The following is an 11,461-nucleotide window of genomic DNA, read 5'->3' on the forward strand; positions in this document are numbered from 1 at the left end:
TTTACCTTCCCGCTGCAGCAGTTCCTATTTATCTCCTCTCACTGGTATGCTTTTGAACTGCTAGGTTGGCAGAAGCTGGGACAGAGCAACAGGAACACACTCTGTTGCGCGGATTTGAACCGCCAACCTTCTGATCAGCAAGCCCAAGAGGCTCAGTAGTTTAGAGCACAGGGCCACCCGTGTCCCACAATGCTACGTTCTAACACGACTTCTAAGTCCAGTGTTGGGCTGCCCCTGAACACCACTTGCTGGGAAGAGCACAGGTCCCCCTTGCAGGCTCCCCAGAGACGTCTGGCCGGCCACGGAGAGAAGAGGGAGCTGCACCAGACGGGCCTTTGGTCTTGCTCAGCTGCCGGGCTCCTCCTGTGCAGGTCCCTCCCACCAACCCAACTTGAGAGATTGGTGTGAAGCAGGAGGGCTCCTTTGAGGCTGTGGTTCTAACCTGGATCTGGGCTCCAGCCTTGAAAGGGATGCCAGTGCCAACCACTACCAGTCCCCCTTCCACAAAACACTCGATTTCCCCCATGGACCTGTGTTTACTCCGCAGGAGGCGATGCTTCTTACTAGATAGCTTTGGAAGGGAGAGCAGCAGACCACTCTCTGCCAGCCTGCAGACGAGGCGAGGGCTCCTCTGTCTTTCCCAAGAGATGGGGTGGGGATGCGAACGATGGGCAGGTGCCGCTGGCAGCCCTGTGACAGCTCCTGCAGGGGACCATTTCATCTCACCCCCTTCTGATCCCCACCCACTTCTAATGCGTGCTAAAATGCTTGTCCTTCCTTAAAAGCAAAGTTAGTCACGCAACAGCCCTCGAACCGCAGCTGGGCATCTCGCGGGCCTTCGGTGTGGCCCTGGCGGGTGCCCACATGAGCCCCTGCCCACGTGTGGTGCAGTTGTGGCGGGGAAGGTGGTGACATCAGGATCCCGAGGGCGAGCGTCGCCGCTTCCAGCGCAGCCCCCGGACAGAAAAGGCGCCCCAGCTCTCACCCGGATTTATTCCTTTCCCGACGGGCAGATTTCCTGGAAAGCCCCTCCGAACATTTCGCGCTTCCCTTTCTTTTTCACGAGCCCTGTCCTCGCGTCCCACCGGGCGAGGCTTGGGGGAGCATCCATCGGGGGTCCACAGGCGCCCCTCTCGCCCGCCCCGGCGTCGGTTCCGGCGGCCAGAGTGCAGCCTCTGAGCACGCACAGAGTGCAGCCAGCTCAAAGCAGCCCAGCGGGCGAGCCACGTGATCTGGATGTCTCTCCCCCCCCCCCGCAATCATGTGACGGGCAGCTTCTCACGTGACTCAGTTCTGGGCTCCTGCCTCGAGAGACGGGCTGCGCTGCGATGGGGCTGCTGGACTGCCGGTACCGGGGCGCGGGGGGCGCGGGGAAGGGGGGAAGGGGGAAGCCCCCCCCGGCAGACGCTTCCCGCTCCGCGGCCTGACACCCCCCCCGTTTCTCCCGCGCAGGTGCCTCCTGCTGGCGCTGCTCCAGCTGCCCGCCTTGCTCCGCTTGGACGCCGCCGACGCCGCCGCCGCCTTCGGGTGGGCTCCGGAGCCGGACCAGCTTTTCCAGTAAGCGGCCGCAGCGGGGCCCCGGCCGGGCCTGGGGCGGAGGGCGCCGTCGGGGCAGCAGGACGAGCGCGGCGAGCGACGGGCGCTTGGGCCCCTCGGGGCTTGCTCGCCGCCCGGCTCCCGCGAAGGAGGCGGAGGTGGGCAGCCGCGGACCCCAAGCGCCCGTCGGCCCGGAGGAGGTTGGGGGCAGCTGGCAGGAAGGACCCGCCCCCAGATGGGGGGGCTATCAATACTAATGCTATGATTATTGGGAGGTGGGTCTGGTTGGTGTAGTGGTTCAGAGTGGTGGACTCGTAATCTGGGGAACCGGGTTCGATTCCCTGCTCCTCCACCTGCAGCTGCTGGGTGACCTTGGGCCAGTCACACTTCTCTGAAGTCTCTCAGCCCCACTCACCTCACAGAGTGTTTGTTGTGGGGAGGAAGGGAGAGGAGAATGTGAGCCGCTTGGAGACTCCTTCGGGTAGTGATAAAGAGGGATATCAAATCCAATCTCTTCTTCTTCCTTTGGCCTTGCCAGCGGAGCTTGCTGGATCCCCATCCATCTGTTTAAGGAGCCTCCTTTTCTGTGAAATGGGTGCAGGGTGTTAATTCCCGGTTCCTCTGGGGGAAAAGCTGGATTTGGCTGGCGCTGCCAGACTTGGGCACTGCTCTTGCCTCAGCTGCCCACACTCTCTGCCAGCTTGGTGCCACCTGTGACAGCCGTGTCTCTTTCCCAGGATCCCGGAGGGATGGAGCTGTCTGGGTCGAGTGGCTGCCTCGGAGGCGCTGAGCCTGACCTTCGCCCTCCGGCAGCAGAATGTGGGGCGCCTGGAGGAGCTGGTGCAGCGAGTCTCCTCTCCAGACTCTCCAGAGTATGGTAATGCCCCCCTTCTCTCTCTGCCCCCCACTTCTGCCCCTCCTGCTGGGGCTTCCCTGATCTCTCAGCACAGCCAGGAGAGCGGCCCCCTTGTGGCTCAGGGGCACGTTTCACGTGTCCTTGGCGGACTGCACAGGCTTCTCCTCACAACACTGTTCTTTTTTTTAATTTTTTTAAAAAAAATAATTTTTATTAATTTTCCAACACATAATAAAGACAATACATTACACAATACACAAACAAACAAACACATAAACACGTATAATTTCAAAACCTTCTTTTCATAACTCTTGCTTCTCCGACTTCCCCATACCTCCCCTTTCTGCATCTCTGTTTCAACATTTCTTCAGCAAGTCCTCACTTAATTTAACTGATTACTCATTTTTTATCTCCTTCTCTCTTACATAAAAGTCGTTTACAGCTGTAATCCTCTTTTTCCTGTACCCTTGACATTTTAGCACTCGTTAATTTTACAACAATTCTTAAGATACATTTTAAAGTTCTTCCAATCATTCTCCACAGTCTCTTTTCCTTGGTCACGGATTCTGCCTGTCATCTCGGCCAGTCCCATGTAGTCAATCACCTTCATCTGCCATTCTTCCAATGTGGGTAGTTCTTGTGTCTTCCAATACTTTGCTATAAGAACCCTTGCTGCTGTAGTAGCATACATAAAAAACGTCCTATCTCTTTTTGACATCAATTGGCCAACCATGCCCAGGAGAAAGGCCTCTGGTTTCTCCTTACAACACTGTTCTAAGGTAGGCACATACTGTTCCTGGGCTCCCTTGCAGCCGAGGCTGGCAGCCCTCGGAATGTCTCCCAGGCAGTGAGTCCTACCGAGCGCAGCGGGACATGGTCCTGTGTGCAAGGATTGCAGCCGCAAGGACTTCCTGCTCAGCTTCTCTTGCACAATCTTTGGCGCTCTGGTGGCTCCCTGGGAGGAGCAGCTCGTAGGGTTTGTGGGAGGCAGGCAGGCAGATTTCCTCTCCCAACTCCAAGGACGTCTTTACACCACAGGACCATCTTGGTGGTTTTCCTGTGTCCTGAGGGAACTCTTTCTCCTGAGAGGGGGCAGTTGGCTAGCCTAGGAGTCCCTAGCAGAGCTCTCAGCCCCATTCCTAGGCTGCTGCTGCTGCTGCTGCTCCCATGGCTCTCAGGGGAAGCCTGTCAGTCAAGGGGGACCAGAAGTGGCATCTTCAACAGGAAGTGGGCAGACCGATCAGCCGCCGGCAACCAGCGATGGAAGACTGTGCCCCTGCTTGGCTGCCCAGCTCCCCTGGCAGTCGGGGGGTGGAGGGAGACCCCTGGGACCCTCTGAGGTAGGTGGGCCACCAGAAGTCTCCTTCCCTCCCTCCACGCTCCCCTTTGTCTCGCAGGCCGGTTCCTGTCTCTGGCGGAGGTGCAGGCCCTGGTCGCCCCCTCCCCGCAGACGCTGAATGCCGTTCGCAAGTGGCTGGAGGCTCACGGGATCTGGGACTGCACAGACGTGGGCACCAAGGACTTCTTGCAGTGCCAGGTGCCAGCCGGGTGAGTTGGGACGCGGGGGCTCTTGGGGCAAGGGGACGGCACAGAAGGCACCCTGAGCTCCCCCCACAGCTGACCCTGACCCGAGGCTTCTCCATGCAGCATGGCAGAGCAGCTCCTCCCGGGGGCCCAGTTCCAGCGCTACGTCAATGGGGAGCGAAGCGTCGTGAGGTCTCCCTTTGCCTACACCTTAGCAGAGGAGCTGGCGGAGCACCTGGATTTTGGTACGGAAGCCTTGGGGAAACGGGGAGCGGCAGCAGGGGACGCTCTGTCCCTCGTGTGCATGAGCCCAGACTGCCAGGGGAGAGTGTCTAGCCCTGGAAATAGGCAAATATCTTCCCACCATAGGAGTGGGAGAGCTGACCTTCTCTTTACCCTGCCAAGAAGTGGGTGGTGATGAAGGGAGGGTGGGCATGACTGAGCAGATCTCTCCCCCGCCCCTGGTTAGCCTTGGGCTGAGCAAAGTCTGCTTTAGGTGCCCCCTTCCTTCTGCCCCAGGATAACTGCACCCTCTGCTTATTCTCCTCCTCCTTCCAATTCTCAGTGGGGGGTCTTCACCGCTTCCCTGCCGAGAGGAAGGCAGTGAGTAGGGCCTGGACTGCCGGGAAAGCGCTGCTCTCCACCTTTCACCTGGGGGTGACGCCGGCTGTGATCCGCCAGAGGTACAACCTGACTGACAAGGACGTGGGCAGCTCCCGCAACAACAGCCAGGCCTGTGCCCAGGTAACTGGGGGGGCGTCCCCCCCCGACAGCCTCTCCGTTCCCTCAGTGTCCTGGGGCCAGCTGCTCTCAGCCCAGCCGCCCTCAGGGGTGCCCCTGGCAAGGAGGTGTGCTGGGTCTGGGTGCCCCACGCCTGCCTCTTCTCCTTCCCCTCCAGTTCCTGGAGCAGTACTTCCACCAAGCGGACCTGGCAGAGTTCATGGGTCTCTTTGGGAAGAGCTTCCCGCACCATCTGCGCGTGGACCAGGTGGTTGGGCACCAGGGCTGGGGCAAGGCCGGCCTGGAAGCCAGCCTGGACGTGGAGTACATCATGAGCTCCGGGGCCAACATCTCCACCTGGGTCTTCAGCAACGGTGGTACTGACCAGCACACTTGGCTCCCTGTCTTCCTATCCCCCCCCCCCCCCGGGAAGGGCTCCAACCTCTCTCTTGCCTCTCCCAGGGGACCTGGGAAGCGGGGTGGGGCAGGGACCCCCTGTGATGTGGCTGCTTTCTCTGCGCCACCCTCATCCTGGGACCAGTTGGGGCTGAGTGCTATACTGGAAGATGCTGGGAGGCTGGCGGGCTCTGCGCCCTCTCCCTGCCACCCGTTCCAGGATGAGGCAGACGTTTTGGAGGCAGGAGGGGGTCTCGGGGGCTGGCTTGCCCCCCACCTCTCCCTGTCGGCTCCCCGTGGGCTCTGCTGATATTCCTTCTCCCCTCGCCTCCCCAGGGAGGCATGAGAGCCAGGAGCCCTTCCTGCAGTGGCTGCTTGTGCTCAGCAACATGTCTGCCCTGCCCTGGGTGCACACGGTCAGCTACGGCGACGACGAGGACAGCCTGTCCCGGGCGTACATGGAGCGGGTCAACGTGGAGTTCATGAAGGCAGCCGCGCGAGGCATGAGCATCCTCTTTGCCTCAGGTTGGTGGAGGCAGGCAGCCTGAACCCTTTGGCTCCCCTCCCTCGAAACACAAAACTGTCTCTGAGGGCACTTTGGCCTCCATGTTCCTCCTGCTCTGCCACTGTGCCGTCAAGGGAAGCCTGTGAGGGGCAGGGCCTTCTTGGTTGTGGCACCTGCCTTTGAAATCCACTCCAAGGAGGGAGATGCATCTGGCTATCACTTTGTTGGCTGGGTGAACATCTCCTCCTGTCAGAAGATCTTCTCAGTGGTGGGTCTGCCTGCCTTGTATTGTGGGAGGAAGGCAGGGGCAAGATTTATGTTGACTTGGGACATTTTATTGTCCTCCTTGGCAAGCTGGTGGTGTTAGGCTGTGATTTATATTGTGTGTTAAAGCGCTTTCAGGGTTTCTTATTTTAATACATAGTATTGCTTAAACATCCCTTAATGTTGTGTTGTAGGCTGCTTTGGTACATTTACTATAAAATGTATTAATCTGCAGTATTTTTACTTCACTGGTTAATTTCAAAAACAATTGCAAGGCAGTTTTCCAAACGTATAATTAAAAACATCAAACATAGAATCAATGGTACAGAATAAAACAGTAATGGCAATAAAATAGTGTAGCAGCAACATTTCAAAAAGGCAATAAAATTCAGGTTGCTGCCGATAAAGCAGGTTGCCCAGGCGGCTAAAGCAGTTTCCATGGTGTGCCTGAAAGGATAGAGCCGGGGGGGGGGGGGGGGGGAGGTCAGCATGTTTGGGGAGGGAGGGAAAGTGGCTTGCAAGTGCCGCCCCCAACTGGCCAGGTCTTTGGCTGCCCTTTCCCTGCAGGTGACTCTGGAGCAGGTTGTCGGTCAGTCCACGGAGGGAAGCACACCTTCCGGCCCAGCTTCCCAGCCTCCAGGTGAGAGGAGAGGAAGGCGCCGCGAGGGGCAGGTGGGGCTGGCGAAGGTGGGGCTTGACCCAGATCCACTCACAGAGGCCTGGCCCTTCCGCATCCCCCCCCCCCTGAGCATTATGCAGACATGCGCTTGTCTTTCCAAGCCCTTCTCTGAAACCAGGGCAGTGAGCCACTTGCGTCTTTTCCAAAATGCAGGGATTCTGTAGCAGATACTAGGTCTCAAATCTGCAGCCTTACTGGGTTAGGCCTGTGGCTTGGCAGGGGAGCCCTCCTTCTGCCAGCTGCCCTTTGACGGAAGCAGAATCTTCTTGGGGAGGGGGGCTGCGTTCTGCCACCCTCAACCTCGCTGGGAGCTGCTGGAGGGCTGCCTGTCTTGGCAGACATCCTGGGAGGCTGGAACCCGTTGGTCTGCCGGTGCCTTTGTGACGCCTTGCCTTGCTGTGCCCACAGCCCATACGTGACCACAGTGGGGGGGACGTCGTTCCAGCACCCCTTCCTGGTCAGTGCCGAGGTCACGGACTCCATCAGCGGGGGAGGCTTCAGCAATGTCTTCCCGATGCCAAAGTACCAGGTGAGTCCCATGCCACTCGCAAGCTGCCATCGGGGCTCCCTGCTGGCTCCGGCAGAGTCATGTATCTGTTGACCCATCATGGCAGATTTCAGTCTGCAGCTCCTGGGCCCTTTGGGGTTCCCCATGATCCACTATGGAACTCCTTGCCACAAGCCTTCTTTAAAGTTGTGAACATTTGCATAAATGGCTTTTACTGTGGTGAAGAGGTGAATTTTGAAGCGCAGGAGCTCACCCTGAAGGGCTGCCAAGCCCCCCCCCCCCGAGAGTCCAGAAATGAAAGATCCTCCCAGGCGGGTGGGACTTGGGATCCCTCGCCCAGGACCCGTCTCAGTGCTGCCTCCTTCCTCTTCTCGTCTCTCCCTCAACAGACAACAGCTGTGAAGCGGTTCCTGAGCACGACCTCCAAGCTGCCACCGTCCAGCTACTACAACAAGACGGGCAGAGCCTACCCAGACCTGGCCGCTCTCTCCGACAACTACTGGGTGGTCTCCAACCGCATCCCCATGCCCTGGGTCTCCGGCACCTCGGTGAGGCTGCCCGCCTGGTGCCCGCTCCTGGGCAGGGCCGTCTGGGGTGCTGGGCCTCACTCTGCCTCTTCTCCCCCGACAGGCCTCGACTCCTGTGGTGGGGGGCATCATAGCTCTGATCAACGACCGGCGCCTCCAGCGAGGGCAGTCCCCCCTGGGCTTCCTCAACCCCGCCCTCTACCGGCTCCAGGAGAAGGGGAACAGCACTGCCCTCTATGACGTGAGTGTGGGAAGGGGCTGGGGCCGCATCCTGCTGAAGCAGTTTGGTCCTTGGCTTTGCCCAGCGGTGTGTGTGCACACAACACAGCAGCATTGCCACATGGGGCAAAGGGGGGGGTCTTTTTCTGGGGCTGCTCTGCCTGACGACACACTCTTCCCCTCTCCTCCTCTCAGGTGACCACGGGCTGCCACTACTCGTGTCTAGATGAAACTGTGCAGGGCCAAGGATTCTGCGCAGCTCCTTCCTGGGATCCCGTCACCGGCTGGGGGACGCCAAACTACCCAGAGCTCCTGTCTGCCCTGCTGGGCTAGGCGGCCACATCACACTTGCAGACATCCATGGCGCTTGGCCACTCAACAGCCGGGGGGAGCTGTGTGGGTTGGGAATCGCAGGCTGCAAGATGGAGGCAGGGGGCATTTCAGAGGGCCTCCCCCCGCCTCCACTGCAGGACCAAAAAGTGTGCATTGGCCTAACAGTGAAAGCAGAAATATGCAAACATTCATCTCTGTAAATCTATAGTGGTACGTCGGGAGGAGAAGGTGCAACTAAAAGCTAACAGTCTAAATTGTGTTTTGCGTGTGAAATACCTTGACGTGCAAAGGGTTGTGGTGTTTCTCTTAGCAAATGTGAGAACTGTGCATCTACAGCAACACAAGAGAAGTCCCATTGCTGGCAAATCAGGTAGGGGGAGGGGTCACAGAGTGTGCCTTTCTGCACTTAAAGGTGTGATGTACCCCCCCCTCCCCATACTCTCAGGATGAAGTCCTGCCTCTAGGAAACTGAACTCCATAGCCAAATGCTCTTGATCAGTTCTTCACAAGCTCCAACTGGAAACTACCTCATTGGAGTGAGGATGGGGGTTGCCCTCCCTCTGTTGGCGCTGTGTCTCCCGGACCCACTCATGGGGGGCCCACAAAATGCAACGCCAGCTCAGTCCCTCTCCTCTAGGCCACAGCTGCTCCCTAAGCAGAAGGCCTTGCTTGGGTCCTGGTCCCGATCCTGTCCCACCTGCAGGAACTGCTTTGCCAGCACTACTTGGGCACCGTTTGCAGGTTGGGGGATTTTTGGGTGGAGGGAGCCCAGTTCAGTGCCTCCATTGCCTGGAAATCTTTGCCAGGCAGCCCCCCCCCCCCTTCTTTCCCTCCTGCTCCAAGGTCAATGGAGGCAGCACTTCTTTCCCCACTCCCACCCCCTAATTTGCACTAGAGCATTTAATGTGGAAACACGGATATTCTTCCTCCAATAATGGATTTATATATTCAGCTTTGATAATTCTAAATACAATTACCGGTACTTATGGTTGTGATTTCTTTTTTTTAAAACAACAGATTTGTGGTGTCTCGGGTTCATGGGTGTGAATGCAAAAGCAGAGCAATAAATCAAGACTCTGGAGACTTGTCCCCGTCAGGGCTGTCCTGTGGTGTATGATTTCTGGCTTGGGCTGGGCGCGTCTCTCAAACTCAGCCTCGGCTCGCCCAGGCCCACCTGCAGTTGCTGCCGGAGGGGACTGAACCCGGAAGGGGGGGGGTCGGGACCCCTTCCGTTCTTCCCCACGCTGCTCGAGTCCCGCCCCGTGAGCAGCAGCGCAGGCGCGCCCCCGGCTCAGCCCAAAGGGCCCCGTCCCCCCCATCCCGGCCAGCGGAGCCCGACCGAGAGCCCGCTCCTCCTCCTCCTCCTCCTCCTCCTCCTCCGGGGATTGGCCCACTCCGCCTTGGGCGCCGCCGCTGCTGCTGCCTCTCTGGTGGCCGGGAGTTCCGCAGCCCAACTCGGCCGCCCCCCGCCCCGCCCCGGACAGGAGGGCGGAAGTGGCGTCTGCGTGGAGGCCGTAGAAGATCGGCCCGGAAAAGGAAGCGGCGGCCGCCGCTCAGGCCCCGCCCCTCCACTTCCGGGACCCTCTTCCCCTCCCTCTCGGCTGGGCTCGCGGCGCCTGCGCAGACGCCGCTCGGAGCGACGCTGCTGGCCGGGGACTCCATGAGCGCCATCGGGGGAAGCGGAGGCGGAGGCGGCGGAGGAGGAGGAGGCGGCTTGGAGCCCGACCTCAGCCCGGCCGTCCCCGTCCCCCTCCCCGCCGCCGGGGGAGACAGCGCCAAGGGCAGCCCGGGGCTCGTGGCGGCCGTGGCCGGAGCCGGAGGGGCCGGTGAGAGAGATGGGGGGGGGGGAAGGGGCGGGAGGTGGGGGGGCAGTGGGGGGAGGGGAGGGGCAGTGGGGGGAGGGGAGGGGCAGTGGGGGGAGGGGAGGGCAGGGGGGAGAGGGGAGGGGCAGTGGGGGGAGATGGAGGGGAGGGCAGTGGGGGGAGGGGACCTTCGCCCAGGGTCCCTCTCTAAATCCCTCTCTCTCCCCGCAGGTGCCTCCTCCTCCTCTTCTTCCTCCTCTTCTTCTTCCTCCTCCTCTTCCTCCTCCTCCTCACTGCTGGCGCATCCCGCGGAGGCGGCGCCCTCGGTGCCCAACGGGATCTTCGCGCCGCCTGGAGCAGCCGCCAACGGGGACTCAAAGCCTGCCGCCCTCGCCGCCGCCTCCTCCTCCTCGGCGGCCTCCGCCGCCCCGGCCTCCTCTCCCGCCTCCAGCGCCCCGCTGGTTGACTTCCTGCTGCAGCTGGAGGATTACACGCCCACGGTGAGGCCCCCTTCCCCGCCCGGCCCCCGGCAGCCTCGCCGGCCCCTGGTGGCATCTCCCTCTTGAACCGCCCTCCTCGTGCTTCCCTTCCAGATCCCAGATGCCGTCACAGGCTACTACCTGAACCGCGCTGGCTTCGAAGCTTCCGATCCGCGCATGTAAGTGGAGCTGTGGGGGGAGAGACCACGTCCCCAGGACAGATAGACTGCCCCTTCCTCTAGGGGCCCCGTGTGGCTCTTCGGGACCCATCCTAGGGCTCACCCGCCCCTCCCCTCATCCCTCCTCTGATTTCCCCTTCCAGCATCCGCCTGATCTCCTTGGCCGCCCAGAAGTTCATCTCCGACATTGCCAACGACGCTCTGCAGCACTGCAAGATGAAGGGGACGGCCTCTGGCAGCTCCCGAAACAAGAGCAAGGTGAGGTCCCCCAATGCCCCCCCCTCACAGGGGGCCCTTCCAGAACTCTCCCTTGAGGTGCCCAGGAGGGAGGCCCTGCTGACGCCCCTCCCTCTCCCCCACTGCAGGACAAGAAGTACACCCTCACCATGGAGGACCTTGCGCCCGCGCTCTCCGAGTACGGCATCAACGTCAAGAAGCCCCACTACTTCACTTAGCTGCCCGACCACTGGATTCGCTCTTGGACTGCTTCTCTTTCCTCTTGGCTGCTGTACCATTAAAGTTCTCCCTTTCTTGAGCTCCCTGCCCTGCCTGTCGCTCCTTCTGCATCGGAGGAGGAGGGGAGCAGCTCTGGTAAAAGATGGGGGGGGTGTATTTGAAGCAAAGGTGTGCCAGAACACCTGGGGGGATAATGAAGATGTCTCTGGCTGGCCTGGGCATGACATTCCTGGGACACCCAAGGAAGTTCATCCAGCATTTCCTGTGGTGCAGGTGGAAGGTAAAGGCAAAGGCAGTGGTATTTAATAGACTCTTAGAGTTGGAAGACACCCCGAGGGTCATCTAGTCCAACCCAGCTGCAGTGCAGGAGTCTCAAGAAAGGAGGTTCCGACTAAACATTCAAAAAAACTTTCTGACATTATTATTTATACTCTGCCCATCTGGCTGGGCTTCCCCAGCCACTCTGGGTGGCTTCCAA

General features: G+C 59.9%; 2 protein-coding genes across 2 annotated transcripts; both read left to right on the forward strand.

Annotated features, from left to right (window-relative positions):
• The first annotated feature begins 1,197 nt into the window (after positions 1–1,197).
• On the forward strand, positions 1,198–9,163 carry TPP1 (tripeptidyl peptidase 1). Its single transcript, XM_028725492.2, has 13 exons — positions 1,198–1,348; positions 1,453–1,557; positions 2,274–2,413; positions 3,790–3,940; positions 4,040–4,161; positions 4,482–4,660; positions 4,815–5,013; positions 5,369–5,557; positions 6,369–6,441; positions 6,889–7,009; positions 7,378–7,536; positions 7,619–7,756; positions 7,930–9,163. Exons 1-13 carry the CDS (start codon positions 1,329–1,331, stop codon positions 8,065–8,067), a joined length of 1,734 nt encoding a protein of 577 aa, XP_028581325.2. The 5' UTR covers positions 1,198–1,328; the 3' UTR covers positions 8,068–9,163.
• A 483-nt stretch (positions 9,164–9,646) lies between these two features.
• TAF10 (TATA-box binding protein associated factor 10) lies at positions 9,647–11,062 on the forward strand. The gene is made up of 5 exons (XM_028725556.2): positions 9,647–9,893; positions 10,101–10,369; positions 10,463–10,527; positions 10,671–10,785; positions 10,893–11,062. The coding sequence occupies exons 1-5, from the start codon at positions 9,728–9,730 to the stop codon at positions 10,980–10,982; spliced, it is 705 nt and encodes a 234-aa protein (XP_028581389.2). The 5' UTR covers positions 9,647–9,727; the 3' UTR covers positions 10,983–11,062.
• The last annotated feature ends 399 nt before the right edge of the window (positions 11,063–11,461 follow it).

The sequence above is a fragment of the Podarcis muralis genome, chromosome 4, assembly GCF_964188315.1.
Source record: "Podarcis muralis chromosome 4, rPodMur119.hap1.1, whole genome shotgun sequence".
NCBI classification, from domain to species: domain Eukaryota; kingdom Metazoa; phylum Chordata; class Lepidosauria; order Squamata; family Lacertidae; genus Podarcis; species Podarcis muralis.